The sequence below is a fragment of the Lampetra planeri genome, chromosome 46 (genome assembly GCF_965212315.1).
Source record: "Lampetra planeri chromosome 46, kcLamPlan1.2.h2, whole genome shotgun sequence".
Taxonomy (NCBI): domain Eukaryota; kingdom Metazoa; phylum Chordata; class Hyperoartia; order Petromyzontiformes; family Petromyzontidae; genus Lampetra; species Lampetra planeri.
In genome coordinates, this window is record NC_136152.1 from 2199930 (window position 1) to 2223051 (window position 23122).

A 23122-nucleotide genomic window follows, 5' to 3' on the forward strand; every position below is an offset into this window, starting at 1 on the left:
AAGAATATGAATCCCTGCAGTCACGAAAGCTTTAAATCGAAATTTATTTTATCGGTTTATATTTTTATTATTTTCGAAATTTATTCTTGTTATTATGAACATAGCTCCTCCCCCCACCCGGGGTCACGTGATCAAACCAGTAAGCCGGCCCCCCATTGGCCGCTACGGATTTTAAACTGACCAATGGGAGCTGCGCCTTTCCAACGCCCGTTGCCGTTGGCGCCATTTTTTAGCTCGGTCGGCGTTCTCCTCACGAGGGCCCCGACAAAGTTTAGCAAAATTTACAAAATTAATCGCTTAAACTTCGGTTCTCAGATTTTATGAAGGAAAAGGAGCCTCGCCGGAACGTCGTTCTTGTGCCGGCTTTGACTAGACGACTATGGTAAGTGAGTGAGCGAGTCGGGGGGCGGTGAGTTTGCGATGTCTCTACCGCGAGCTTAATCCGTGTTCGTTGTTTAAAAGTCTTAACACATTCTACAAAAATACTTTCGTGTGCGACTCGCTAACGCAGACTGTGCACACTCGATAACACTATCAACCTTTTGGAGCTTACCGCTGTTGCACGAAGAAGGCATTTGTCTCACGATTCTGCGTGTACCGGGGGGTGCATCAGCCACTTATCACAGTCAACCTCAAGGTGCACCTAGCCTGGCACGAGCGTCGTGGTGGCGTCACCGCCACTTAGTGGCGAGTTGTTGTCGTGCTGGTTCCACAGCCAACATCGGTGGGGTTCTCGCTCTCCCCGCCTTCACTAATCCAGCAGTGGATTGAGCACGGGGTGATGATTATAATGGTAATAGAGGCCGTGGCCGTGACCCTGTCATAGCAATGTGGAATGACCGCCGCTGCTTCGGGGATTGGACCAAATTAGCTACGTTTCAAAAGGGGATCGTAGTAGCGGTAACCTGTATAGAGTCCCCGAGTTACGACGGTCCGACTTACGCTATTTCGATCTTACGATGGCGATAGCTATACGACAAAATTGCCATCAACAACATCGTTCAAGTTCGCAGACGACGGACATAATCTTGGTGAGCACAGTACAATATACGTTAGGATACGTTCACTGCATGTATGATACGTAGCTTTAGCGATTTCATTTTAAGGTTACCACGATACGATACGTTCAATGCATGTTAAAAGTTTTTTTTTATAGCAGATAGGATTGTTTCCTGAAAACACTTTCTATTAAATTGCAGTTCATTTAGGTAGGCTAAGAATTTACCTTGGTTTTTTTTACTTTACATTTTATGGTGCAATACAGTATTGTAATTAATAAATACACATAGTATATAGTTTATACAGTACGGTACTGTAAATTGCTCTGTTTTGCTAAATTATCACCATTCTTTAAGACTCCTGGAGGGTAGGCTATTTTCGACTTACGATGGGGTCGTCGTAACGCATCTCCATCGTAAGACGAGGACTACCTGTATATTGTACACAACAGACATCGGTCCCCGCTTCAAAAACTTGGCAGGACCCTCTAACTAAAGAGTCACGAGCCTCAGTGAACCTTTCCTGGGTAAACAAGTGCAAATATAAAGATATAAGATTGCAAATATGAGTTTGCTCTCCAGCACACCGGTGTGCTGTACCAGTAACGCATTGGCATGTTCTGTTTACGTAACAAACCTTACTAATTGGCCGTGTCGGGTGGTGGGAGGTTTAACGACACATATTGACGCGATCTAACCCAAAACATACATGTGTAATATAAGAGATGGTGGCAATGTATGCTGCATTATAATGTCCTCTGTTTTGGTTCAATGGAGACAATCTGGTTCCGTATTATGATTGTCCTGTCCCACTCGTCTGGCTTGGGATTTTGAAGAGGGCTAACACCGGTCACACCATTGAATGCAAGATTAAAAATATGCTCCACAGGTGGACTTCGTCATTCAGGAACCGTAGGGGAAGGGATATTGTTATCCAGCAGTGAATAGGCCATGGTTACTGATTATTAGAGAGGTAAATGACATAAACACTAAAATAGCAGATAGGCATTGTTTTGCAATGTATCATTTACCATTTCTGTTTGGTCGTAAATTACGTACGCGACGAATGTAAATGTGTGTAATGTCACGTGTACAACGATTATAGTAGAACTCCAATTAATCCACGTTGATGTGGGTGGGAGCATATCGTGGATCGGATCCTGTAATCCACGACGCACCGCTAGGGGTTGGATAGAATAAAACGGCGAAAGATGTGCATTAATAGCCGAAAATAAAAAAAATACAGGGAAATATACGGATTACAGAGCGTGACACGAGACTAATTCCACGGAGGTGGATACCCGCGTAATGAATGAGGCTGTCCACATAATCGGACGCAAATTTCCGCACTTCTCCCTGAGAAGAGGAGACAATTGGAGCTGCCGCAGAAGCATGGAAATTGGTGCCCACATCTCAGATGGAGCGAGGGTGAAGATGTAATACATAGCAATGGCAAAAGCGCACCGTCAATGCCTGCAAAGTAAAATGAAATGTTACCTCCGCGTTTCACTGCAGCGCTGCGTTAGCCCCACATCTACGGTTTCCAGGTCATGAGCGTTTTAAATCCACCGCGGATTACCAGAGCAGTCGGACTTCTGTTCTTATTTTAGTCGCTTGTGCATTTGACATTCATTTCCAGAGTCGTCCACAAAGTATGCAGAGGAGCCTATGCCCGGACATTCGTTTTGGAAGGTGAGTGGACATGGAGTGGAAGGGATTTTCGGCTCGAATGAACATTGAGGTTGTGTGCGTACCTCCAGTTTACAGCCCTATCGAGCCAGTGCAAAGTCCAGATTAATCCATCCATAGGGTAACCACTTTTGAATTGGCCACAAACCAATGAGTATAATATCGACCCCAGAGGGATGATGGGTTGATTCAACCTCCCCAACCTGCCCGGACATCCTGTCTGAATTGTTGTTGTAGCTCTATTCACATTTAAAATTGTGTTTGTCTCCCACTTGTATTCCAATTGTGCTGTCAGTATCAGTTCATGATACGGATGATTTTTACTTCCAATTTACAGTGAGAAGAGCAGAAAATTACGTTACAAAACTTAAGAGAGGCACGGCTCAAATGTACTTTCATTTGTTGAATTTCGGAAAAACAATCTTTTATTATGTTTTTTTAAATGTTAGCATTGGAATGTATCCAAATGAAGTGAAATGAAGACAATGTGATGTTTTTTTGTGCATAACGAGCTGACCCCATCCACATGAACCTGGTTTAATTTTGGGCAACTGCAACTCAGATTTGAGGCCAGAATCTCAGTGTGGTATTTAACCCCCTTGTGTCTCATCACATTTTTAACACCTTGTGTCCCTTCTAAAAAATTTCCACAGGCGGACAGGGAGACAACTTAATATAAATGTTTGGGATGGTGCTGCAAACATCAACGACTACTTTGCTGATTTACGTGAGTCAAAGTTTACTAATAATTGTTATACATTTTTAAGCATTACTAGCCTGACTTTGTAATAAGCTTGTTTGTGTTATTGTTGTTTTTGTTCAGTGGCTTCTACAATATTTGTAACATCTTGTTATTCTGTGTAAAGAACAATGAACATACGCCGTTTGCCTGGTCTGACGTAAGTAAAGCTTGCGTGTATTATATGTATGTTGAACTTCTGTCGCACCGTACATAGCAAGCCGCGGTAATCGGAGATGCCGGCTACAGGGGTGCATTTCTGATGCTGCCACGTTTGTGCTCACAACCTCTTGTTGCCTTTGCAGCTGAGGACAGCGGTGACGAGATTTCCTTCATCCCAGAAATCGGGTCCGAAAACAGGAGCAATGTTCACAAAAGCCCAGCCCCGCATGGCGACTTGCGCAAAAGCCTACACCGATATGACCCACGAAGAAGCCACGTGGCGGTTGACGTGCACAGAAGCCAAGCGCCGCCTGATGCTTGTGAAAGTCAGATGCTAGCTAACGCACGCAGAAGTCTGGGACTGGCTGACTCTGTGAAAAGGCCGTCAACGAACAATGTTCATAGGACCTTTGTTCAAAGAGAGGAATCCTTTGGCCAGTCACTGAAGCAGGTAATGCTTTGTTCTATATTTCAATTTCCCGTTTGTTACGATTGAAGCTTTTGAAGCGTACTGCCGTAGTTCGATAACAGCGTTGCTTCTTTACAGCAGAGGGAGGAACATTTGAAGGAGCAGGCTTTTGTGGACCGGCTGAAATTGGATGAAATAGAGACTTTGGATGAAGGTAAGCTCAAGGAGTGTTTCGGGTTGTCTGACTGGAGAAGATTCGTTTTGATAACCATGTTTGTGGGTACTTAAAGCGATGCCAGCCAGAAATTCAGGCATGAAGCCAGCTAGCAATTTAAAAAAATATATAATATTGTATGATGATATGATATCCATCAATCAAAGGGCCTTTTGGGTGAACGTAATTTGCTTAGCTCATCAATTGCTGAACTATTTCCATCTTTTCATGTGCTAGGATTGCATGATGTGTATTGTACTGAATGTTCCACAGTATTTATGGAGGGATTTTGCCAATAAATGACATATGAGTTTAAACACGTCATACAATCCTAGCGCATGAAAAAATGGAAATAGTTAAAAAGTTGATGAGTTAAGCAAGAGACGTTGATCCAAAAGGCCCTTTGATTGATGGATATCAAAATAATCGTACATTATTATTTTTAAATCCTTTATATTAAGTTCGCTTGCTTGCTTGCTTGCGCGCTTACGACCGTGCAAATCTTTCGGTCGTTTTTTAACCCACTTCCCGTGATCCAATCGAGCTGACATTTTGCACACAGACTCGTTGTGCGTGACAATTTATTTTCGTGAATTTTTTTCCCACTTTTTAGGAAAAAAAAATGTTCATTTAATTTAAAATACCAATGTGATAAAAATGAAACTCTTACTCAAGAAAAACTGAAATGAATAATAAAATAAAACCGATGCCACGCATATAAAGGATTTATAGTGAAAAACTTTGTTTTTACGGGTTCATTTTTTTCAATTGCTTGTTGGCTCCATGCCTGGATTCCTGTCTGGCTGGGTGGAACCCACAGCGATGAGCCGAGTTTGTGCGTCGCGCTGACAATATGCCCACCCTCCACCCCGGCCATACTACATATTATTAGACAAGCGTTTAGCTGGAGGAAGGGACAGACGGTCACGTGCAAAGGAAGAAATTAAAAATTGCGTAGGATTTTTGTGATTGAGCTGTGTACAGCTCTCCATTGTGTCTTCAGGTTTTTACCGGTGTGTTTGACACGATGTCCAATGTTTCGCTGCTGGGAGCTTATTTAGAAAGAGTTCTGCACGTGGCACAACCTGAACACACATCACAACTACGAAAACGGACCCTTTGTTTAGATGTTATTTTACGCATTCTGTGGTAATCATTTGTGAATTGTATTGAAGGTTATGCTGCTCTTAATCAGTGCTGATTTGCGTTTTATCTTGGTTATGACGTAGAACATGATGCAGTTCCAACCAGGCACAGCGCTGTTCCGGACAAGATTGTTTCCACCTGCAAGTTGTTGTCCAAGGTTTTGAATAAGGTCACTCCCCGTGTCACCAACGAGTTGGACAGAGGACAGAATCCCACTGGTTCGGTGTCGCGAGTCTATGAAATGCCGAGTCCCCGCTCCGTGCTCAAGGGCGCTGTTTCCAAAAAGAGGCAAGCAACTCCTTTCATCTTTTAAAATATATATTTTGTTGTGGAAAGCACATAACTTTTAAGCCTGAATCTGTAAATATGCTATTTGATGCGTTCATTGTGACTGCAGTCAGTTACACCTGAGGAGACGCAGCTTTAGCCACGTCACCTATATGCGTTTCTACTCGTTTATTGTGCATGACGTCAATGACACTGCTCTGTTACTGCAGTGGAAAAAAAGGACAACCTGGTGCCTCCTGAGGCCTCTCCAGGTTGGCTTGGCATGGCCACTGCACGGCTCGGGTTGCACAGTGGAAAATGGGAGTTGTAGTTTATGGATCTGTATGAATGACTGCAGGATTGTATTGTCCCCAGGTTGATGTTCGACGATGTTGAAGGCTCGGAAAAACTCTCTGTGGCAGCTCCACCTCATGGTGTAAACCCTCCGAAAACAACACCATTGAAGGCCACAGTCTCAAGGTACTGCATGATGCCATCTGTGTGGACCTTTTGTTATCCCCTCATGCTTGGGTTTTCTTTTAAGTATTTCAGTTTTCTCCCACACACACAACAGTGCTTTGTAATGGAATTGGCAATATATCTCAATGTCGCACCCTCCTGAAAAAGTGAGATACAGCAAGACTTTGCTGGATTAATTCATTAGAAAAAATGTATTCGAGGAATCCCCATGTTGATCTCGGCATTGTTTCTCAACAGTTGCTTATTCTATTTGTGAATTAACCCAATGCTGATAAGTCGGCAAAGAAGGCAGAGAAAAAAACATGATTTTGCCCTCTTGGCAAAAGGCAAGCTTTCAATGAACAAATGTGTCAATCGGATTGCATGTATTTGATGTACAATGACTTAACGTTCGTCTCCTTCCATTGTCTGCTCGGGGCGAGCAGCGTGGCGCCAAGGCCAAACCTCTCTACGAGCAAGTACCTTGCCATTCTTGAGGCGGACGATGAGTTCTGCGACGACTTTGAGGTCATGGATGATGACATGAGCTCAGAAGGGTGGCTCTCCCTGCCACGCTCCAAGAGGAAGAATAATGCCAAGGAGATCTGGCCTGCCAAGCAAAACAATGTCCGAAACCGAGAGGTAACGAGAAACAAAAGTGTGAACGCGGACACGCGTGCTGCTGCTACTGGCCCATCGGCCCTTGCTGTTACCGCCACAGGTTCGCAGGCGAATGCAAGGATTGCCACACCCAGCGGCGAAGGTAAGAAGGCATACAAGAAAGACTCTGTAGCTCCCGCCTCGAATGTTACGACAAAATCGTTATCCAAGTCGCAGGCTGTGGAAGTGGAGGAAACCGAGTCTACTCGTCACCTCGGGAGCAGCAGGTTGGTGAAATCGAGGCCGAGCACTTTTCAGCCGCCACAGATAGCGAGCGTGGCTGATAAGACCACAGAACGTGCGTCAAGTTCCTTAAAGGTGCAGCGCACCAGCGCCTCTTACCACGCAGCGGATAAAAGCAACCCGAAGAGCACGAACAAGAGGCGAGCAGACTTTGAGGACGATGAGAAGTCCGAAGAGGAGGAGTTGCAGGAAGAGGAGCAGGAGAACGACAGTGCCGAGTCATCGTCACTGTCCGAGGTAAAGGGCGGTCGCCCAGTCCAAGCCAGCCGACGTTTTGTGGAAGACGATGAATCCACGGATTCTCAGGCGGAAGGTGAGCACGTGGATTTGTGTTTTGGGTAATGGGTGCAGTAAACTCAATAATCCGGCCTGAAGAAAATCATGTGTAAATGAGACTATAAAACCGTATGTTTGCCGGGGTGGTGGCATGGCACTGAAGTAATGCGCTTGCTGCTTATTGCAGAGATTGGGGCGTTTCCAGCCCGGCAACCACCCTGGTTTTTACTGCGGGTGTATTCATCGCAAAATATTAAGTGCCGCCTGCTTCACAGTTGATGTTAATGCTCTCCTCCACCCTCCCTATCTTTGCCCCCCCCCCTCATCTATATAATCCCTTGTTACCAGCAGCTCTTATGCCTATTTCAGCAACTGCTTTTTGCTGTGGTTATTCCACCTGATGATGGACGCTTGTGTTGTGTCCGAAACGTCGTGATTTAATTGATTTTATTTTCTTTACCTACGTGACTTTACCGAAAGAACCAAAGAGTAGACTCATGTCTATTTGCTGGTTCAGTGCTGCATCACCTTGTACTCACGGGAACAGCTGCTACAAGGGGGGTACCTTTTCAAATGTTTGACATCAGATCTGATGGAAGTTGCTTACCGTGTGTTAAAGTGCTATGTGACGCCATGGTGAAAAGGCCGCTTTAAAAAAAAAAATGTGTCTATGGAGAACGTGCATTGTCTGTGAGTGTCCGAGATATGGGATACATTCCTGACAATATGGATTTGGTCGGATTAGCATTTCCTTACACAGAATCAGTTTGTTACCTGGCACCTCAAACAAAAAACCCTGAAATTTTCCACATATATTAATCTTGTTGGGTCAATTACTTGTAATGTGTTTGCTTTAGATCGCCGTGGGGGCGACATCACCGGCAAGGCATTGCCTTCAAAGAATAAAATGTATCAGAAGGAAGCGATGAGACCGACACAGGCTATATCAAAACCAAAGCAGAAACAATCCAAGACGACGCTCGGCCGTCGCGTATCCAAGCCACCAGGCAATTGGTGGATTGTGACGGATATCGACCCCTCCACTGTTCCCAATTATGATCGCAGTGGCAGGCAGGCGGCGGTCTCCACCCCCCAGCAGCCTCCGTCCCACTCGCAAAATAAGTATAAGTCCTCCTGCCCACCGCATTCACCGCCATCGCCCTCTCCATCATCACGGTCTGCATCACCGTCCCCTCCGGAAAAAGTTGCCAAGTCTGAGAAACCGAATCACTCGGCCAAGAAGCAGAAGAGGGAAAGCCGTGGCCGAGAGGAGGCCCCGATCCCAGTTTACACGCCAAAGTCCATTCTCAAGCAGGGCAGCCATCACGTGCGAAAGAGACAGCGGGAAACGGTGAACTTTGTCTCGAGCCAGAAGAAGTGGGACGAGCACATGCAAGGAAACCAGGAGATGGGTGGCAATGAGGGGGGCAGCACATTGACCTCGCAGTCGCCGACGCCACCCCCTCGCAAGTCCACCTTTGGCACAAGGCTGCCCATGCTAGCCCAGAAAGGCCATCGCTCGGCCTTCTCCACCTTCAGTGAAGTCTACATGGATACCCCAAACTCGGCGTCAAAGAAGGACTGCTCGCAGCAGCAGCAGCAAAGCCGGTGAGGTTTAGCATGGATGGTCACGTTGGAGGATATAAGATAACAAACAAGGGTCTATGTGTGCTCTATAGTATAGCTCATGTGTTTTGGGTTGTACCATGTCTTGTTTGGCTGGAAGCCTCGGCTTCAAACGTGGAGCAAAACGTCAGACATCATACCGAACAATACGTGGTACAACCCAAAAACAAATAAAGAAGGGTCTAATTTGTGCAAAAGTAAGATTTTAGTCCATATCATTCTTTTAAAAGGAATATTGTTTGTAAATAAAAACAATTTGAGGAACAGAAAAACAATGTAATAATTTGTGCTTGCTTATGGCAGCTCGAAGTTACAGGAATTAACAACACGTGCAATAAGAGATATGCAAAACATCAACGGGGGCAGTGATGGGGACGGGAGTCGGGGGAGAATAAGTGACAATCAGCAACACTTATCACATAGCCAGTACATGTCACTAAATCCAAGGAAGGATCAACAATATAACAGTGGAGCATTACCTACCTGCAGTCGTACAACTCTACTTCAGCGTAAATTCGTAGAAAAGGTTAGAGGTTCTGCTGAATAATAAAATGTGTGATTTACATCTTCATGGACTCGCACACATGTTTTGTGAGTAGCCGCCACGTTGGACTTGTTCTGTAATAAATTAACCGATCTGCCTAACGAGTTTTATCTCCTTTTGCGTGTGGGTAGGGTCTTAACGCCATGCTCCAGGCTCAAGCTTCCCTCCGCCGCGAGCGTGCCGAGCTCGGCACGCCAAAAGAGCCCTCTCCAGCACACGCCCGCAAGCCACAGCAAGTGGCAGCAACAGTCTGAGCCGATGGTGACGGACACGGATTCGTCCCTGCAGCAAAGGTGTGCGGAGCCAGATCATCTACCTGCTCATTAAGAGGCTCTCTTAAGTCTTGCGTCCGAATTGGCGGCTCATGTTCATTGGTGAGGTTAAAAAGTATATTTTCCTGCTCAAATGCGCATTCGGTCAGTACGCATATCCTATTTTGCAGCCTTGTAGAACCAGGGGTGGAAATACCAAATATTGGTGGGGGAGCCAGTCTCTCAATGGGGCAATCACTGATTCACTTATCCACAAAGTGGTCCCTAATTTATTGACCCTGGTGGGCTGATGGGCTAACTCGGACCTCCAGCCAGGATTTGAACTCTCAGTCGCTCGCCCTGCCTCTGAGCTGCCTGGCTAGACATAGGATAGTAGTGTTTCATTTGTAAACTTTTTTTTACAAGGTTGCTCAGCAAATGCCCAACCTTTAAAAATATCAAGAGGCCAGCCGAAAACGGAATTAGTTGTTGCATGGTCGCAATAAAAAAAAGTGTCCCATTTCTATTCAAGTTGTGTTATAAGCATTATTCCCTAATATTAAGATATTTATTTTAAGTTGATATTGATGATTAAGGAGATACTTGTGACGCTGACACTATTAGTAATGATTTTCGTGATGATGATGATGAGATCATGACCTGTCCTTGATAGGATCTCCTTATTCCTCTGCTTTGGTGACTTTAGGTTAGGTTTTAGTAATTGCTTTTAGGCATGTCACTATGCAATCTCACCATCCCCTCCTTCCTCCACAAGTTGATGGATTTTTTTAATTGACTCGCGATTACACTCAAAATAGTTTTTTTCTCTTTTTCATTGTCTCTGTAATTTGTCCTTCCTCGTTTAAGTAGCCCAGCGGAAACATTTAAAAATGAATTAACTAACATACCTTAGTAATGGTTAGTGCATTTTACGAATGTGGGGGAAATGTGAGAAATCGGTGCAAATTATTTAAAACTACAAAAAAACACAAAGCAAAATGTAAGGAGGCAGAGATACAAAACTGAAGAGTCGTAAAAAATATTGTGTTAACCGCAAATAAAGTGTACATCTCAACGGACGTATTGTGGGATTAAGACACTGATTTAATACTTTGTTGTGTTTTGTATCTAGCAGAAATGATTCTGCTGAAGTACACCTCTCCCAAAACAAGCTACCCCAGAGTTCCGTCCAGGAATCTGTGAAAAAGGCACTGCATCGACAACGGACAAGCGGAGTATTGTTTAAGGACAGGCCTGAGGCCACACAGGGCAGCAAGGGAAGGAAATCTCAAAGGCCATCGCCTTCCCCGGAGGTCTACAGTGAATCCTACGACAATAGCGCTGATAACCATGATGATCCCGATTATCAAGAGACTAACACCGTCACGAGCGACAGCACAGTGGGAACCACACTGTCTGAGAACACATCAATAGAGGAGCCGTAAGTGGTCTACAATGTTTTTGTGTTGTTAAAAAAAAGTAAATGTTCTGCCTCCCCAATCAAATTGAGGATTCACTTATTTTTCAATGTTACGTTTCCCCCCCCACTGTTATCCTGATTTACATTATCAATGTCATGAGATGGAGCATCCATACTCTTAGGTTTTTTCGGTAAAGTCACGTAGGTAAAAATAAATAATAAAATTATAAATCACAAAAATATAGAACGCTTCACGAATTTGGATGACACGCAAATTCGTGAAGCGTTCTATATTTGTGCAATTTATAATTTAATTTCTATAATTTTTACTTTAATTATTTATTTTTACCTACGTGACTTCACCGAAAAAGCCTAAGAGTATGAATCCTTGCAGTCACGAAAGCTTCAAATCTAGAACGGAGCATCCATTCGGACCTCTCGCAGCACTGCAACCCTTTCTCTTAGAGAACGGCCCACAGAAACGGATCCCGTAACAACCTGGGAGATCCCTTCAATTGAAGTCTGTTCCACACATTGAAGGGGGGGCAGCACACACAACTCACAGGTGTCTGGATTTGAACCCAGGACCTCAATGTTTCCAGCTTGGTTGTCTTGTTTCTGCACTGCCTGACCACCTCAAGATCGATAATTATTCAGAGTGTTTTGTGACCATTAGCTTTTACCGTAAATTAGCAATAGTCAAGTTCATAGGGTCGGGTCTTTTGCACTCTTTTGTACAAACTTACAACTTGACTTAAAGCTTTCGCGACTGCAGGAATTCTTATTCTTTGGGTCTTTGGGTAAAGTCACGTAGATGGTTAAAAGAAAATAACAAGAAACCAAGACGTTTCGATCACAACACAAGCGATGGTCATCGGGAGGAAAGAGGATGGCGATCGCTTGTGTTGTGATCGAAACGCCGGAGTTTTTTGTTATTTTCATTGAACCATCTCCGTGACTTTATCGAAAGGCCCAAAGAATATACAAACTTACATTTTAACCTTCAGCGTACAAACAGACTTGACAAATAACATATACAAATTTGCCCTCTGTTTCCCAGAAGAATGGTGCTCATAAGTTGTTTCTAGAAACATTTTTGTATTCACTTGTCTTGTAATATTTGTCTCCTTCTATTAGCCTAAACATAACATTTGCCTCCTATAATTTACATAAATTGTCTACAATCGATGTCTGTGTGCACGATTAGATGCATACATAGTGAACCTAAACATCAATCTTGAAAACGTAGTGAAGTATCTACTGGCAAGTTCTTCTGCGTGCATTTTGCGTGCGTGTCAGGTCGGAAGTGGATGGCACACCGTTGGAGAATCACAATGTCTATGGCAACAAGCCATCGTCCAAGCATCACGGCACCCATTGTAAGTTACTATAGAGTAGAGCTTGGGTATCCAATTAATTAAATAATTGATTGTCGGTTCGATTCCTTGACAAATCGGATTACACACGGTCGAGGAAGAAACGTAGCGCCGTTGAATGCGAGGGGTGATGGGCGAATGCTTGGTAACTTCGTCATCGGCTGCATTGCGCGGCACGTCGGAGGTATCCTGCACCCCGGGAGACTACGCCAAATAGCTCTCGTACCTTACAGTTTGTCCATTTTCTCACGGCGCTTTCACAGACTCTGAGGAGAGCATGCAGGATGACTCTATGGAGGGAGTCCAGTGCCCGAAAAAGCAGCAGCACCACCACAAGAAGATCAGTGAGTGACGGCAATTTAGTATTTTTTCCCCCAATTTTACAATCCAGGGAGTCGGCAATTCCATCTCCCAGTGAAGCCGGCAAAAGAATGGACAGATATGAGACCCCCTTCCCCTGTTCAGTTTACGTTCATGTACAATCGCCACTATGAATCTATTTAGATGTTTCTTTAACTTAACTTTCCTCTGGTGTTAACAGTAATGTCCTAGCCAACGTTTATTACACGAAGTGTATTTTATATTTGTCCACCGTATTAGTTATTTCTCTTGTCATTTTGATGACCCAGGCCACTCTTGTAAATGAGACTATCCTTGTCCCTTCCTTTCACCTGGTTAAGCAATAGACTTGAAACTTGTTCACCCCGGACAGTGTTGACGGGGTCACGTGTGGCGAGGTAAAGTGTTGTTTCTCCCCAGCTCTTGCCGCTTGAAAGCGTAGGCCAAGTTATACTCTAGAGCAGGCATGTCAAAAGTCCGCGGGCAGATTTCATACGGCACGCAGCTTCGGTCTTATAATGTGTTATTTATGGCTCGCCAGCTCTGTCAGAATAAATACATCATAAAACTCATGGAAATTTAAGGTATTCTATACAGTTTGTTCAATGTTATCTGACTGAATGAAAGGCAGAATTGCGTTTTTAGAGTTGTTCACGTTTGCCTGAGTGGCTTATATTTGGTTACATTGTCATTTGAAAAATAAAGGTAATTGTGACAATGAAAATTGTTTTATAACAGTGTATTTCCACGTAACTTTTGTGGTAAAAAAAATGTCAAAAGTAACTATTGGCCCCCGGGGCATCTTCACTTTATCAAATGTGGCCCTCTTTGCAAAAAGTTTGGACACCCCTGCTCTAGAGTGTGGGTTCTTTGTAGAGCTCTATCGTGAGGGCCCTTCCTTCAGCAGCCGTGGCGCGCGAGTGGAAAAGTAATGTCAGGGCTGCACCTTTTTCCCGTTACCTTATAACAGGGGTCGGGAACCTTTTTGACTGGGAGAGCCATAAAAGCCAAATATTTCTAAATATATTTCATTGAGAGCCATATAGTATTTTTAACGTATAATAAATTAAATATGTCCTACTTTTAATGCGACTTCTGGTCACGGGACCCGTGACCCGAGAAATTTGATCTTCAAAACTAATTTCTGTTTACTTTAAAATGACACAGTATTATTAAGCAATATCACAAGTATTTTAAAATCAGTTCCAAACTGATTTTATTTTTATTTTATTATTATTATTTTTTTCAACTCAAAATTGTCTGGGAGCCATATGCCGTCACCGGAAGAGCCATATATGGCTCGCGAGCCATAGGTTCCCGACCGCTGCCTTATAACCACACGAGCTTGCCGCTGCTGAACTCGCCGTTTGTCCGCTTTCAGGGTTGCCGACAAACACTCCGGGCATGCGGCGCTCGGAGCGCACACGCGTACCCGCACTGAAATTCTGGGCTGGAGAGCGCATCAAGTACAAGCTCCGGCGATCAGGTGTGTGTATGTGTGCTTCTCTCTCGATCCATACTGTAGGTCATTATTGGCAGGTGTGTGTCTTAATGCTGAGGTCTTTACATTCATTCTCTGGTCTAAAGTGGAACGGGTGGCTCGGAGGTCCAGATTTCAGCCACTTGTAATTTAAACCGGAACCTCAAGGTTGGTAAGTTGAAGCTCTCAGCCTGGCCACCAATGGCTGCGCAAGAAGCCCTGTACATTAACTTTAGTTCCACGCTTAATTTGGTGAAATTCCAGCCCTTGAGAATTAAAATATCGTCGTGACTGTCATGCGACAAACTATACTTTCTGGAGTCGAGTGGACTGAAAAGTGCTGCCTCCTTACCGAGTGGACCAGAGTTTGCTTGTAGGAATCTCGGAGGTAGCTCTGTGGTAGTTGCTTCCGAGGTCTGTTCTCTAACACAACGGGTTGCAATACAATTGTGAGTGCCAAATCAATGATTTCAGTTTCATTTATTTGGTATAGCCCTGTGAGCCAAATGAATTATATTTCACATATCATGACATAGACGGCACAGTCGGAATAACATTGTAGGAAAATTCCAAAGTATATATTGTATCATGTACAGGTCTTCACCAATGCTGTGGTTTCTGCGTATTTCGCTACTGACGGCGTGGCATATAATTATAAGTTTATCTTGCTTAACCAGGTGACAACGCAAGACACCACGATTAGTCTTGCAAACGTGACCTGGGGAATTTAGGCTGCCAATAGGGGGGCGATGATTGCTATTTATAGACCCAATTGAGTAATTTGCGTGATTTTATTTATTTATTTTAAATGTGGACTCTGACGCGGTGCGCAATAGGCCCAGTGTTGGGAAAGACTTTGGAGAATCTTTAACGCCCACTTTTGAAGCCAGGCAGCGTGTGGTTACTGCACTCGCAGTAGTAACCGGGACGGCTGCTGGATTCGAACCAGTGAGCCTGCAACTAGCGGTTAACAAGCTACCGCAAGGCAATGTCGCCGTCCATGTAATGGTGACCACCGCCAACATTTGTATAAGTTGTCAAAATGCTATTTGCGAAACAAGTTGGTGTGGTGATTTTGTGTGCGAATGTATGACGCAGGTGGATTTCTAGTATCGGGAATCATCTCTCCAGAGCAGGTGAACCCCCAACAGGCCCAAAAGAAGAATATGAAAACCAACATTCGTAGACCGAAGAACCCACGGGTCACACCATTCTCCGTTTCCAGCGACCACAACGCCAACCTACCAGGTATCTTTGCCGATGAGCTTTTCAGAGTACTGTGTAAAATAGCCAAAATGCCACTAACTACTGTGCTGGTAGTGGAAATGGTCCGTCTGCTGCTGTTGCTGAAGGTGATACTGCTGGTGTTCTTGCTTGGGTAGTGCAACTAGTGTCGGTGCTGATGATAATGATGGTGGGAGTGCTGGCGATGGTGGTGGTTGGTGCTGCAGATGGTGGTGGTGGCGAGTTTCTGTTCGCTGTGACGTCGGTTCTGTTGAGTAACCGCATATCTCGTCTCCTGGGTCAGTGAATCTGTCGATCCAAACGGAAGACATACCGGAGGAGATGGACCTCGCGGACTTTAATGAAGGCACACCTGTGCAGGGTCTCAACGAGAACGAAGAGTTCGTCATGGGTGAGTGGTCCAGCCCTTGGCGGACAGTAACTGTGGCGGAGAAGAGTTGGATGGGAGAGGCAGGAGAGTGATTGGAGGGGAGGGGAGAGCCAGGAGAATGCATGGAGGGGATAGTGAGTGGAGGGGAGTAGTGTGAGATGGGAAGGGAGAGTCATGGAGGGGGAGAGAGATGAGTGGAAAAGGTAGTGGAGTGAGCTGCAGGGAGGGAAATGTGGATTGATTGTGGTTTTGAGTTTTTCCCACCTAAGGTGTCAGTGCATTCAATAGCTCTGTCAATATGTTTGTCTTTGAAATTTGGGGGGTGGGGCACGACAACGGTCATGAAGATGATCCATTATGAATTCAACTTTAGCACGGTGGTTCTTAACCTGCGGTGCACGCCACCCCCTTGGGGTGCAAGATGCCCTTTCTGGGGGGGTGCGAGACATGCCAGATTTTTTTAGAAGGTAAATCATCGAAACACATGAAGTCCATAAGTGCAATGACTTTGTTTCATCAAACCTAAGTATTCATTAACATGATAGCCTTTTGACTAAAAGCTTTCGTGACTGCAGGGATTCATATTCTTGGTTCTTTCGGTAAAGTCACGTAGAAGGGAAACAATAAAATATTATTTTAAGAATATGATAGCCTTTTTAACGATTGAGGCTGCAGTAAAGCTTAAGAACCACTGCCTTAGCATAAAGTTGTTGTTGCTTTTAGGGACTTGCCCCTATAGAAAATCCAAAACTTGGGAGACCCAAACCACTGTCAAAAGGATTTCGCTTGGGACCCCCAACTCCAACCCACACTGACAAACCCCCAATGGCAAACTGCATGGGGCGGCCTGCTGTACCAAAAATAAATGTGCGTTACTTGGAATGTGGATATTATTATTAAAGAATAAGAAATTAGGATAATGCAAATGTTATGGGGGGTGGGGGGGGGAAGAAGTTATTACCAGTGGAATGGTGTCATGGTTACTACCCTGGGATTGCTATCTGGCGGTTGCACTTCCATCTCCTGGTGTGGAAGTTGAAACAATGGGAAGGTTTATTAAATATTCCACCTCTGTCCATCCGGTAGTATAAATAGCGACACCACAGTCGAAATGGTGGGTCACGTGGTGGTCGGGTCAAGCGAGTACGCCCACCCTTTCTTATTACAAGGCCTCTGGCCACTGTGAAAGAGGTCACCATTCTTCATTGTAGAGGGGCTCCCTATAGCTTCTTCAAGTGAAAGCCTTTCCCCAAGCAGTGACATGAGCTTTCATTCTGGCATGCCGCCCTGGTTAATACTGTGGGGGGGTGTATCGACCATAAAAATACGTGGCGTCCGCTTAGCCTGGCGGTGGTGACGGGTGCTTGTAATCGAGCACTGTAGAGACCGAGGGTTGGTGGCTTACGTGAACGTTGTGAAACTCCTTTCCCGTGGGTGTCGAGATGCCCCCATGCCCTGGCTCGCCGGGAGAAGGCAACGCAACAAGTGTGGACTAAAATCGTCTGTCCTGTCTGTGGGGGATTTCTCCTCTGGGTGCTCCGGTTTCTTTTCTTCCCCCCACACGTGTATAAACACTCATTCACTGGGTGAAAAAACATCCTTACATAAAAACATACAAATTACTCCTTTCGCTGAATGTGGCTTCCTAGGTCAATCATTAATTATTATTCAGAGTGGACGTTCAAGATCGCCTTATAACATTCGACAACGTCGTGTGCCGGGCATCGTGGTCTAAATTTGCCAAATCTGAAATATGACGTAGCACGTAGCAATCATCGGCCCCCTACTGGCAGGCTGCACGTTCCTTTGATCTCTTACCACATTCGGGGGATGTCCGTTGTGCGCGAAGACTGCGTGCGTACGCAGGACATGTGCGCGTACCTGGGGCCCCACCGGCAGGCCCTGCAGCCCACGGACGCGTTGGGCGTGTGGAAGGCACTGAGTCAACCCACGTTCGCCTGCGGCTACTTCATCCTGCGACCACAGCAAGAGAAGGGGCTGCAGTACGTCAACATGGACACCATGGTGAGCATTGGCATGGTGACTCCCCCTGTCGTCTTGCTCTGCTGCTCCCCCTCCCATGTGCCTGTCCCCTCATCTCACTCCTCTCCTCTCCAGGGGCCACTCTCCTACCTCTCCTGAAATGGTGCCGTGGTGTTAACAACCTTGCCTGGTATACAGGAGGCCATGGGTTCCATCCCCCAACCCTTGACGCCTGTTGTATATTTGAAGTTCGCATGTTCTCCCCGTGGTCACGTGGATTTCTTTTTCCGGGTCCTCCTGTTTTTCCCTCCACATTTAGAATGAACATGCGTTTAAAGGATTTAGTTGCTATAAATGTCCACATGATAAGCCACTACATTTTTAGCTATCAATTGTGGCCAGGTTCCTACTGAAAAAGAGCTACATCACTCAGTGGACCTTACCTGGTAAAATAAAAAAAAGTTTATTACAGCGTAACTATGCAAGGGTTTTAGTTATGAAAATGTAAACAATGGATTTCTACATTGTGCGATGTATAAATGCATTTCTCACAATGCAAACACGAGAAAGGATATTAACGACTCTTGCACCTTAACGGAAATGAATTGCGTGCAATGTTTTCCTCTGCAGCTGTTCAACGTCATACAGGGAAAAGTTGCCATTACCATCCACAACTCCAACTACATCCTGCAGACTGGAGACATGTTTGTTGTACCGCCCGGTAAGAGTCACTTCACTCAAATAGATTCGACAGTTTTACAGCAGGAGTGCAGAAGCCATGGTCCAGAACACCACCGAGTTTTTGAAAACGAATTTCTTTCAAAACTGCTTTACGTATTGAGTTTGTTGTCCTTCCTTCCCGCCCCGCACACCTGATTTAGCAGCACTACCCACTGTCATCATTCGCTGGCAGCATTTCAGATATGAACCAGACCTGTAGCCGCCCCACCGGCTCAGCAACCTCGACGTGAACGTAGATATTGCCGATAAACTCCCCACTGTACGAACGTGGAATACGTACGTTTAAACTCGTGACGTTTGTGCCCCCGTGTCTAATGCCCGCGCTGTCCTCTTGTGGCTACCGGTCCCCCCCCCCCCTCCCGCAGGTAACGTCTACAACGTTCGCAATCTACGTTACGACCAAGCCTCGTTGTTTTTCACACAAATCAAGGGAAGTCAGCAGAAAGGCGTGGCTGTGTCATCACAACCTCCCGGCAAGGGGCAACAACACCGTCACCACCACGCGTCTCCCCACAAGTAGACTGACTAATCAAAGTAATTTGTTATTAATTACGATCAGGATCGATTGTCAATTTCACAAGTCAAAAGCATCAACGATGAAACTGTTTGAAACATGCCAACGTTCACACCGCCGTGCCGTGTTCTGTTTATTGTTAGGTGTTTTGCTTTTTAAAGGATGTTTATTTGTGCTTATCAATAAAGATACATTTTAATAAACCTAGTAAAAAATGCGCTTAGTTTTAACTCGACATGATTTAAAGCTCAAGGTGTAAAAGTGTGCCACAGAGAATGTCAACATTTTTTTATGCATATTTCACATTTTTCAATTTGGATGCACACAGTATTTAATAAGCGTTTGGAAATGTGAAATCTTTTTTGAATTGTAACGACTAAGCGAGGCTGTAAATAAAGCTAGCCGTGTGTATGTACTTGTGCATGCATCACAACTTTGCCTGTCAATTTGGCTTTGAGAACATTGCACGTGTGTAATTTTTTCTGGTCCTCTCTTTTAATGCAAATGGAATTTGTTTTCCATTTGTTGCTGCATAGAATGAGTGTGGAGCGGTGGTGTAGCGGTTAGCGCGCGCTGCGCTACGAACCCGGCGACCCGGCCAACACCAGGTGACGATTATCTGAACCGCTTCTAGGCCTCCCCTTTGTCGACTCAGCCTCAAATGAGTGCCTGGTGCGGTGTGTAAACGTCGCCACTGGGGAGACAAAGGCGACTGGGTGTGGTGTTGGTGAACCCGCCCCCACGTGTGCCATGCCAGCCTTCATCGATGCTCGCTAAGACACTTTCCCCAACAGTCTGTAAAGGCTCTATGAACCTTATGGCGGTACCCCGGGGTACCATAGCACCTCGGCTCTCGCATAATGTCTGTGATGCCGTAATTTTTAGTCTGTTGATGGTCGGTGATGTGGCAATCGACTCATCTTAACGAGCTGTACACGATGCACTACGGTGCACACGAGCGTTCAGGGTTTCGGCGCAATCGTCCACGCTGCGTTTCGACATTGCGGAGTAGCACCGATGTCGGATCGATTGGTACCCCAGTCGCGGAGTTAAGTACACCCCTGGAAAAAAAGTGTCCCAGAAATAAAATATTTAATTGCCTCGGCCATTTTTTATTATTTGGTACCCCGGGGTACCGCCATAAGGTTCACATGGGGGATTGTTGTTTAAACATCTGCATAGAGCAAACCATCATATGTAAAATAAGTATCCCAAACGCAGCACCACTTATTCTGCAAATGCTAGTTTCACAAGTGATAATCCACTTTTGCAGCTGCACCTTTGCGCCATGCAAGCATGACATGGGTAATTTTTCCATTGGCAATTTACAAAGATTGCTCTTCTTGCTGACAGAGTGTTGAGTGGCGGTGGAAGCGACGTCACTATTGTTAGCACGAAAAGATACCTTGGTGATTTTGTTTATGATGTATAGGAGCCGAAAACATGCCTCCGTGGAGGAGTTTTGCATTTACTTCGGACGCAAAAAGCATATTTTTGTATTTAGCGAACCTGTCGTATTTTGAAATAAAAACGTGTATAAAATGCCTTTTGATTTGCAGCTTCTGACCGTTTGTGTTTTGCATTAACGCGATGTCGTCGTGTTTCGTCTTGGTAGCAATTTTTTAAGATTGCTCATTCCGCTTTGCTGACACCGTCGTCTGAGACTTTTGGCAATGCTTCGTACGTATTTTGATCGAAAAATTCACATGAATTGATGCAACATTACAATGAAATTTTAAACATCTATAAAGTATTGACATTTATTTTTAAACAAGTGCTGGCATTTACATTTTAATGCAATATACAGCAAAATGTATTTAACTTTTTGGACTCGCTGCCCCCATGTACTGCGAAGTACAAAAACTTGACAGGAAAGTGTGCAAGTGACCTGAAGCGAATCCCTGAATGGGTAACTCATTCCCCACGACTTTGCTTCAAATAGAATTCTGTCAAGAGATGGGTACGAACTGAGTGCCTTTATTTTAGATTTGAGAACAGGATTCAAACTTGGGCAACAATTTGAACCTGATGGCAGGGTCCCGTATGCCCCCGGCTCCCGCACAAACTGCGTTGCGACGTCATTTTACGTCTTGAAGGCGAACGATACGGCAACCGATTTCTCTCGACGAGCTGTACACGATGCGCTAATCAAAGTTTCAAAGTTTTGTTTTGCGCATTCGGCCTCCTTGCGTTTGGACGACACGACAACAGAATGATCCGTGCCAGGTGAGTCGCGGCGTTGATGTGCGCGGTGGGACGGAGTCGCCAAAAATAAATTAATTGCGATTTGACTTCCGTTTATTTGGGACCCCGGGGTCCCGCCATAAGGTTCATTTGTACAGCAGTGGTAATGATCCGAAGTTCACGAAAGGCTTTGGCATTCAAAAATAAATGAAATAAGCCACGCTTCTTCGATGCCTCCTTAGCCAGATGAGTAACGCAGCCATTGCTATGATTCTTTCCTGAGAAAATCGGCAAACCCCAAATTGTTGAATGTGGCTAATCATTGGCTTGACCGTGGTGAAATAACACCACCACTTCGTGAGCGCTTGGCAGAACGTCGATCCCTCTGACCATCGCCGTTGCGTGTCTCTTAGGGATTTGTAACACGTTGGGGTGTTGTACCACGTGCCTTGGCATTTCAATCCACGCGCGGGGAGATTCTTTCAGGAGCTAAATTTAACTTCTGAACGCTGAACATCGCGGCGAGCAAACACGTGGTGCACAACTTAAAAAAACACGTCCAAGTTTTGTACAGCACAACCGTGAAAATAAATGTTAAGAAAACGGGAGAGCGCACGATGTCCTTACCACGCACCTCCGATTGGCGAACGTGCGGTGTGAAAGAAGTTCAACGTGATTTAAAGCTTTCGTGACTGCAGGGATTCATATTCTTGGTTCTTTCGGTAAAGTCACGTAGAAGGGAAACAATACAAGCGATCGCCATCCTCTTTCCCTCCCGATGACGATCGCTTGTGTTGTGATCGAAACGTCTTGGGTTTTTGTTATTTTCTTTGAACCATCTACGTGCCTTTACCGAAAGAACCAAGAATATAAGGTCAACGTGCATACCAGAGGTGGGACAAAGTCATTGTTATGCAAGTCCAAGTCGAGTCGCAAGTCATCAAATTCATGACTCGAGTCTGACTCGAGTCCAAGTCACATGACTCGAGTCCACATCTCATAGGTGGGACAAAGTCATTGTTATGCAAGTCCAAGTCGAGTCGCAAGTCATCAAATTCATGACTCGAGTCTGACTCGAGTCCAAGTCACATGACTCGAGTCCACATCTCATAGGTGGGACAAAGTCATTGCTATGCAAGTCCAAGTCGAGTCGCAAGTCATCAAATTCATGACTCGAGTCTGACTCGAGTCCAAGTCACATGACTCGAGTCCACACCTCTGGTGCATACACTGCGTGGCAATGGGGCAGGCAGGGGGTGGTGGTTCTGGTTCGCGGTTTGTTACAGCACGTTGCCAAAATTCATGCCTGGACTACCAGGCTGCATTCCCGGTTTACAAAACATTGATTCGGGAATCGAACTTGGGTGACCGGGCTCGTAGCGCAGCACGCGAACCGCTACACCATAACTACAAAGACAAAGATCCCCCGTATAGCCTGAACAGACTGTCGGGGCAAGTGCTGTAAGCGAGCACCGAATAAGGCCGGTACGGCACACGAGGGGGTGGGTGGCCAGCACCACGCCCGGCCGCCTTTGTCTCCTCAGTGGCGATGTCTACACACTGCACCAGCTACTCATTTGAGGCTGAGTCGACCTTGGGGAGGCCCAGAACCGGTTTAGATAATCGTCATTGGTGTTGGCCGTGAGTGGGAATCGAACTTGGGTCACCATACCCCACCACTACCAACAGTATCCCACCACGAAGGGGCCGTCCATAAATGACGTCACGCACCTAGGGGGGGGAGGTCAGACATTTGTGACGATGTGTGACGAGGGGGGGGGGGAGTT

General features: G+C 45.4%; 1 protein-coding gene across 3 annotated transcripts; it reads left to right on the forward strand.

Moving 5' to 3' along the window:
• The first annotated feature begins 198 nt into the window (after positions 1 to 198).
• CENPC (centromere protein C) lies at positions 199 to 20697 on the forward strand. Of its 3 annotated transcripts, none has more exons than XM_078615138.1 (19): positions 199 to 382; positions 2638 to 2690; positions 3341 to 3414; positions 3732 to 4039; positions 4136 to 4211; positions 5441 to 5645; positions 6000 to 6104; positions 6530 to 7299; positions 8120 to 8870; positions 9564 to 9725; positions 10816 to 11124; positions 12403 to 12482; positions 12743 to 12823; positions 14200 to 14304; positions 15397 to 15546; positions 15827 to 15934; positions 17763 to 17938; positions 18527 to 18617; positions 19003 to 20697. In XM_078615138.1, exons 1-19 carry the CDS (start codon positions 380 to 382, stop codon positions 19155 to 19157), a joined length of 3762 nt encoding a protein of 1253 aa, XP_078471264.1. In that variant the 5' UTR covers positions 199 to 379; the 3' UTR covers positions 19158 to 20697. The 3 variants fall into 3 exon arrangements, with proteins under 3 accessions (XP_078471264.1, XP_078471266.1, XP_078471265.1); XM_078615140.1 differs by having other exon boundaries at positions 10819 to 11124; XM_078615139.1 differs by having other exon boundaries at positions 4139 to 4211.
• Positions 20698 to 23122: the final 2425 nt, after the last annotated feature.

Bases quoted from the DNA above. Each gene is read 5' to 3' on its own strand.
- CENPC (XM_078615138.1), top strand. The intron at 5,646-5,999 runs GCAAGCAACTCC...TATTGTCCCCAG, and splicing joins GGCGCTGTTTCCAAAAAGAG to GTTGATGTTCGACGATGTTG. The intron at 6,105-6,529 runs GTACTGCATGAT...CGGGGCGAGCAG, and splicing joins TTGAAGGCCACAGTCTCAAG to CGTGGCGCCAAGGCCAAACC.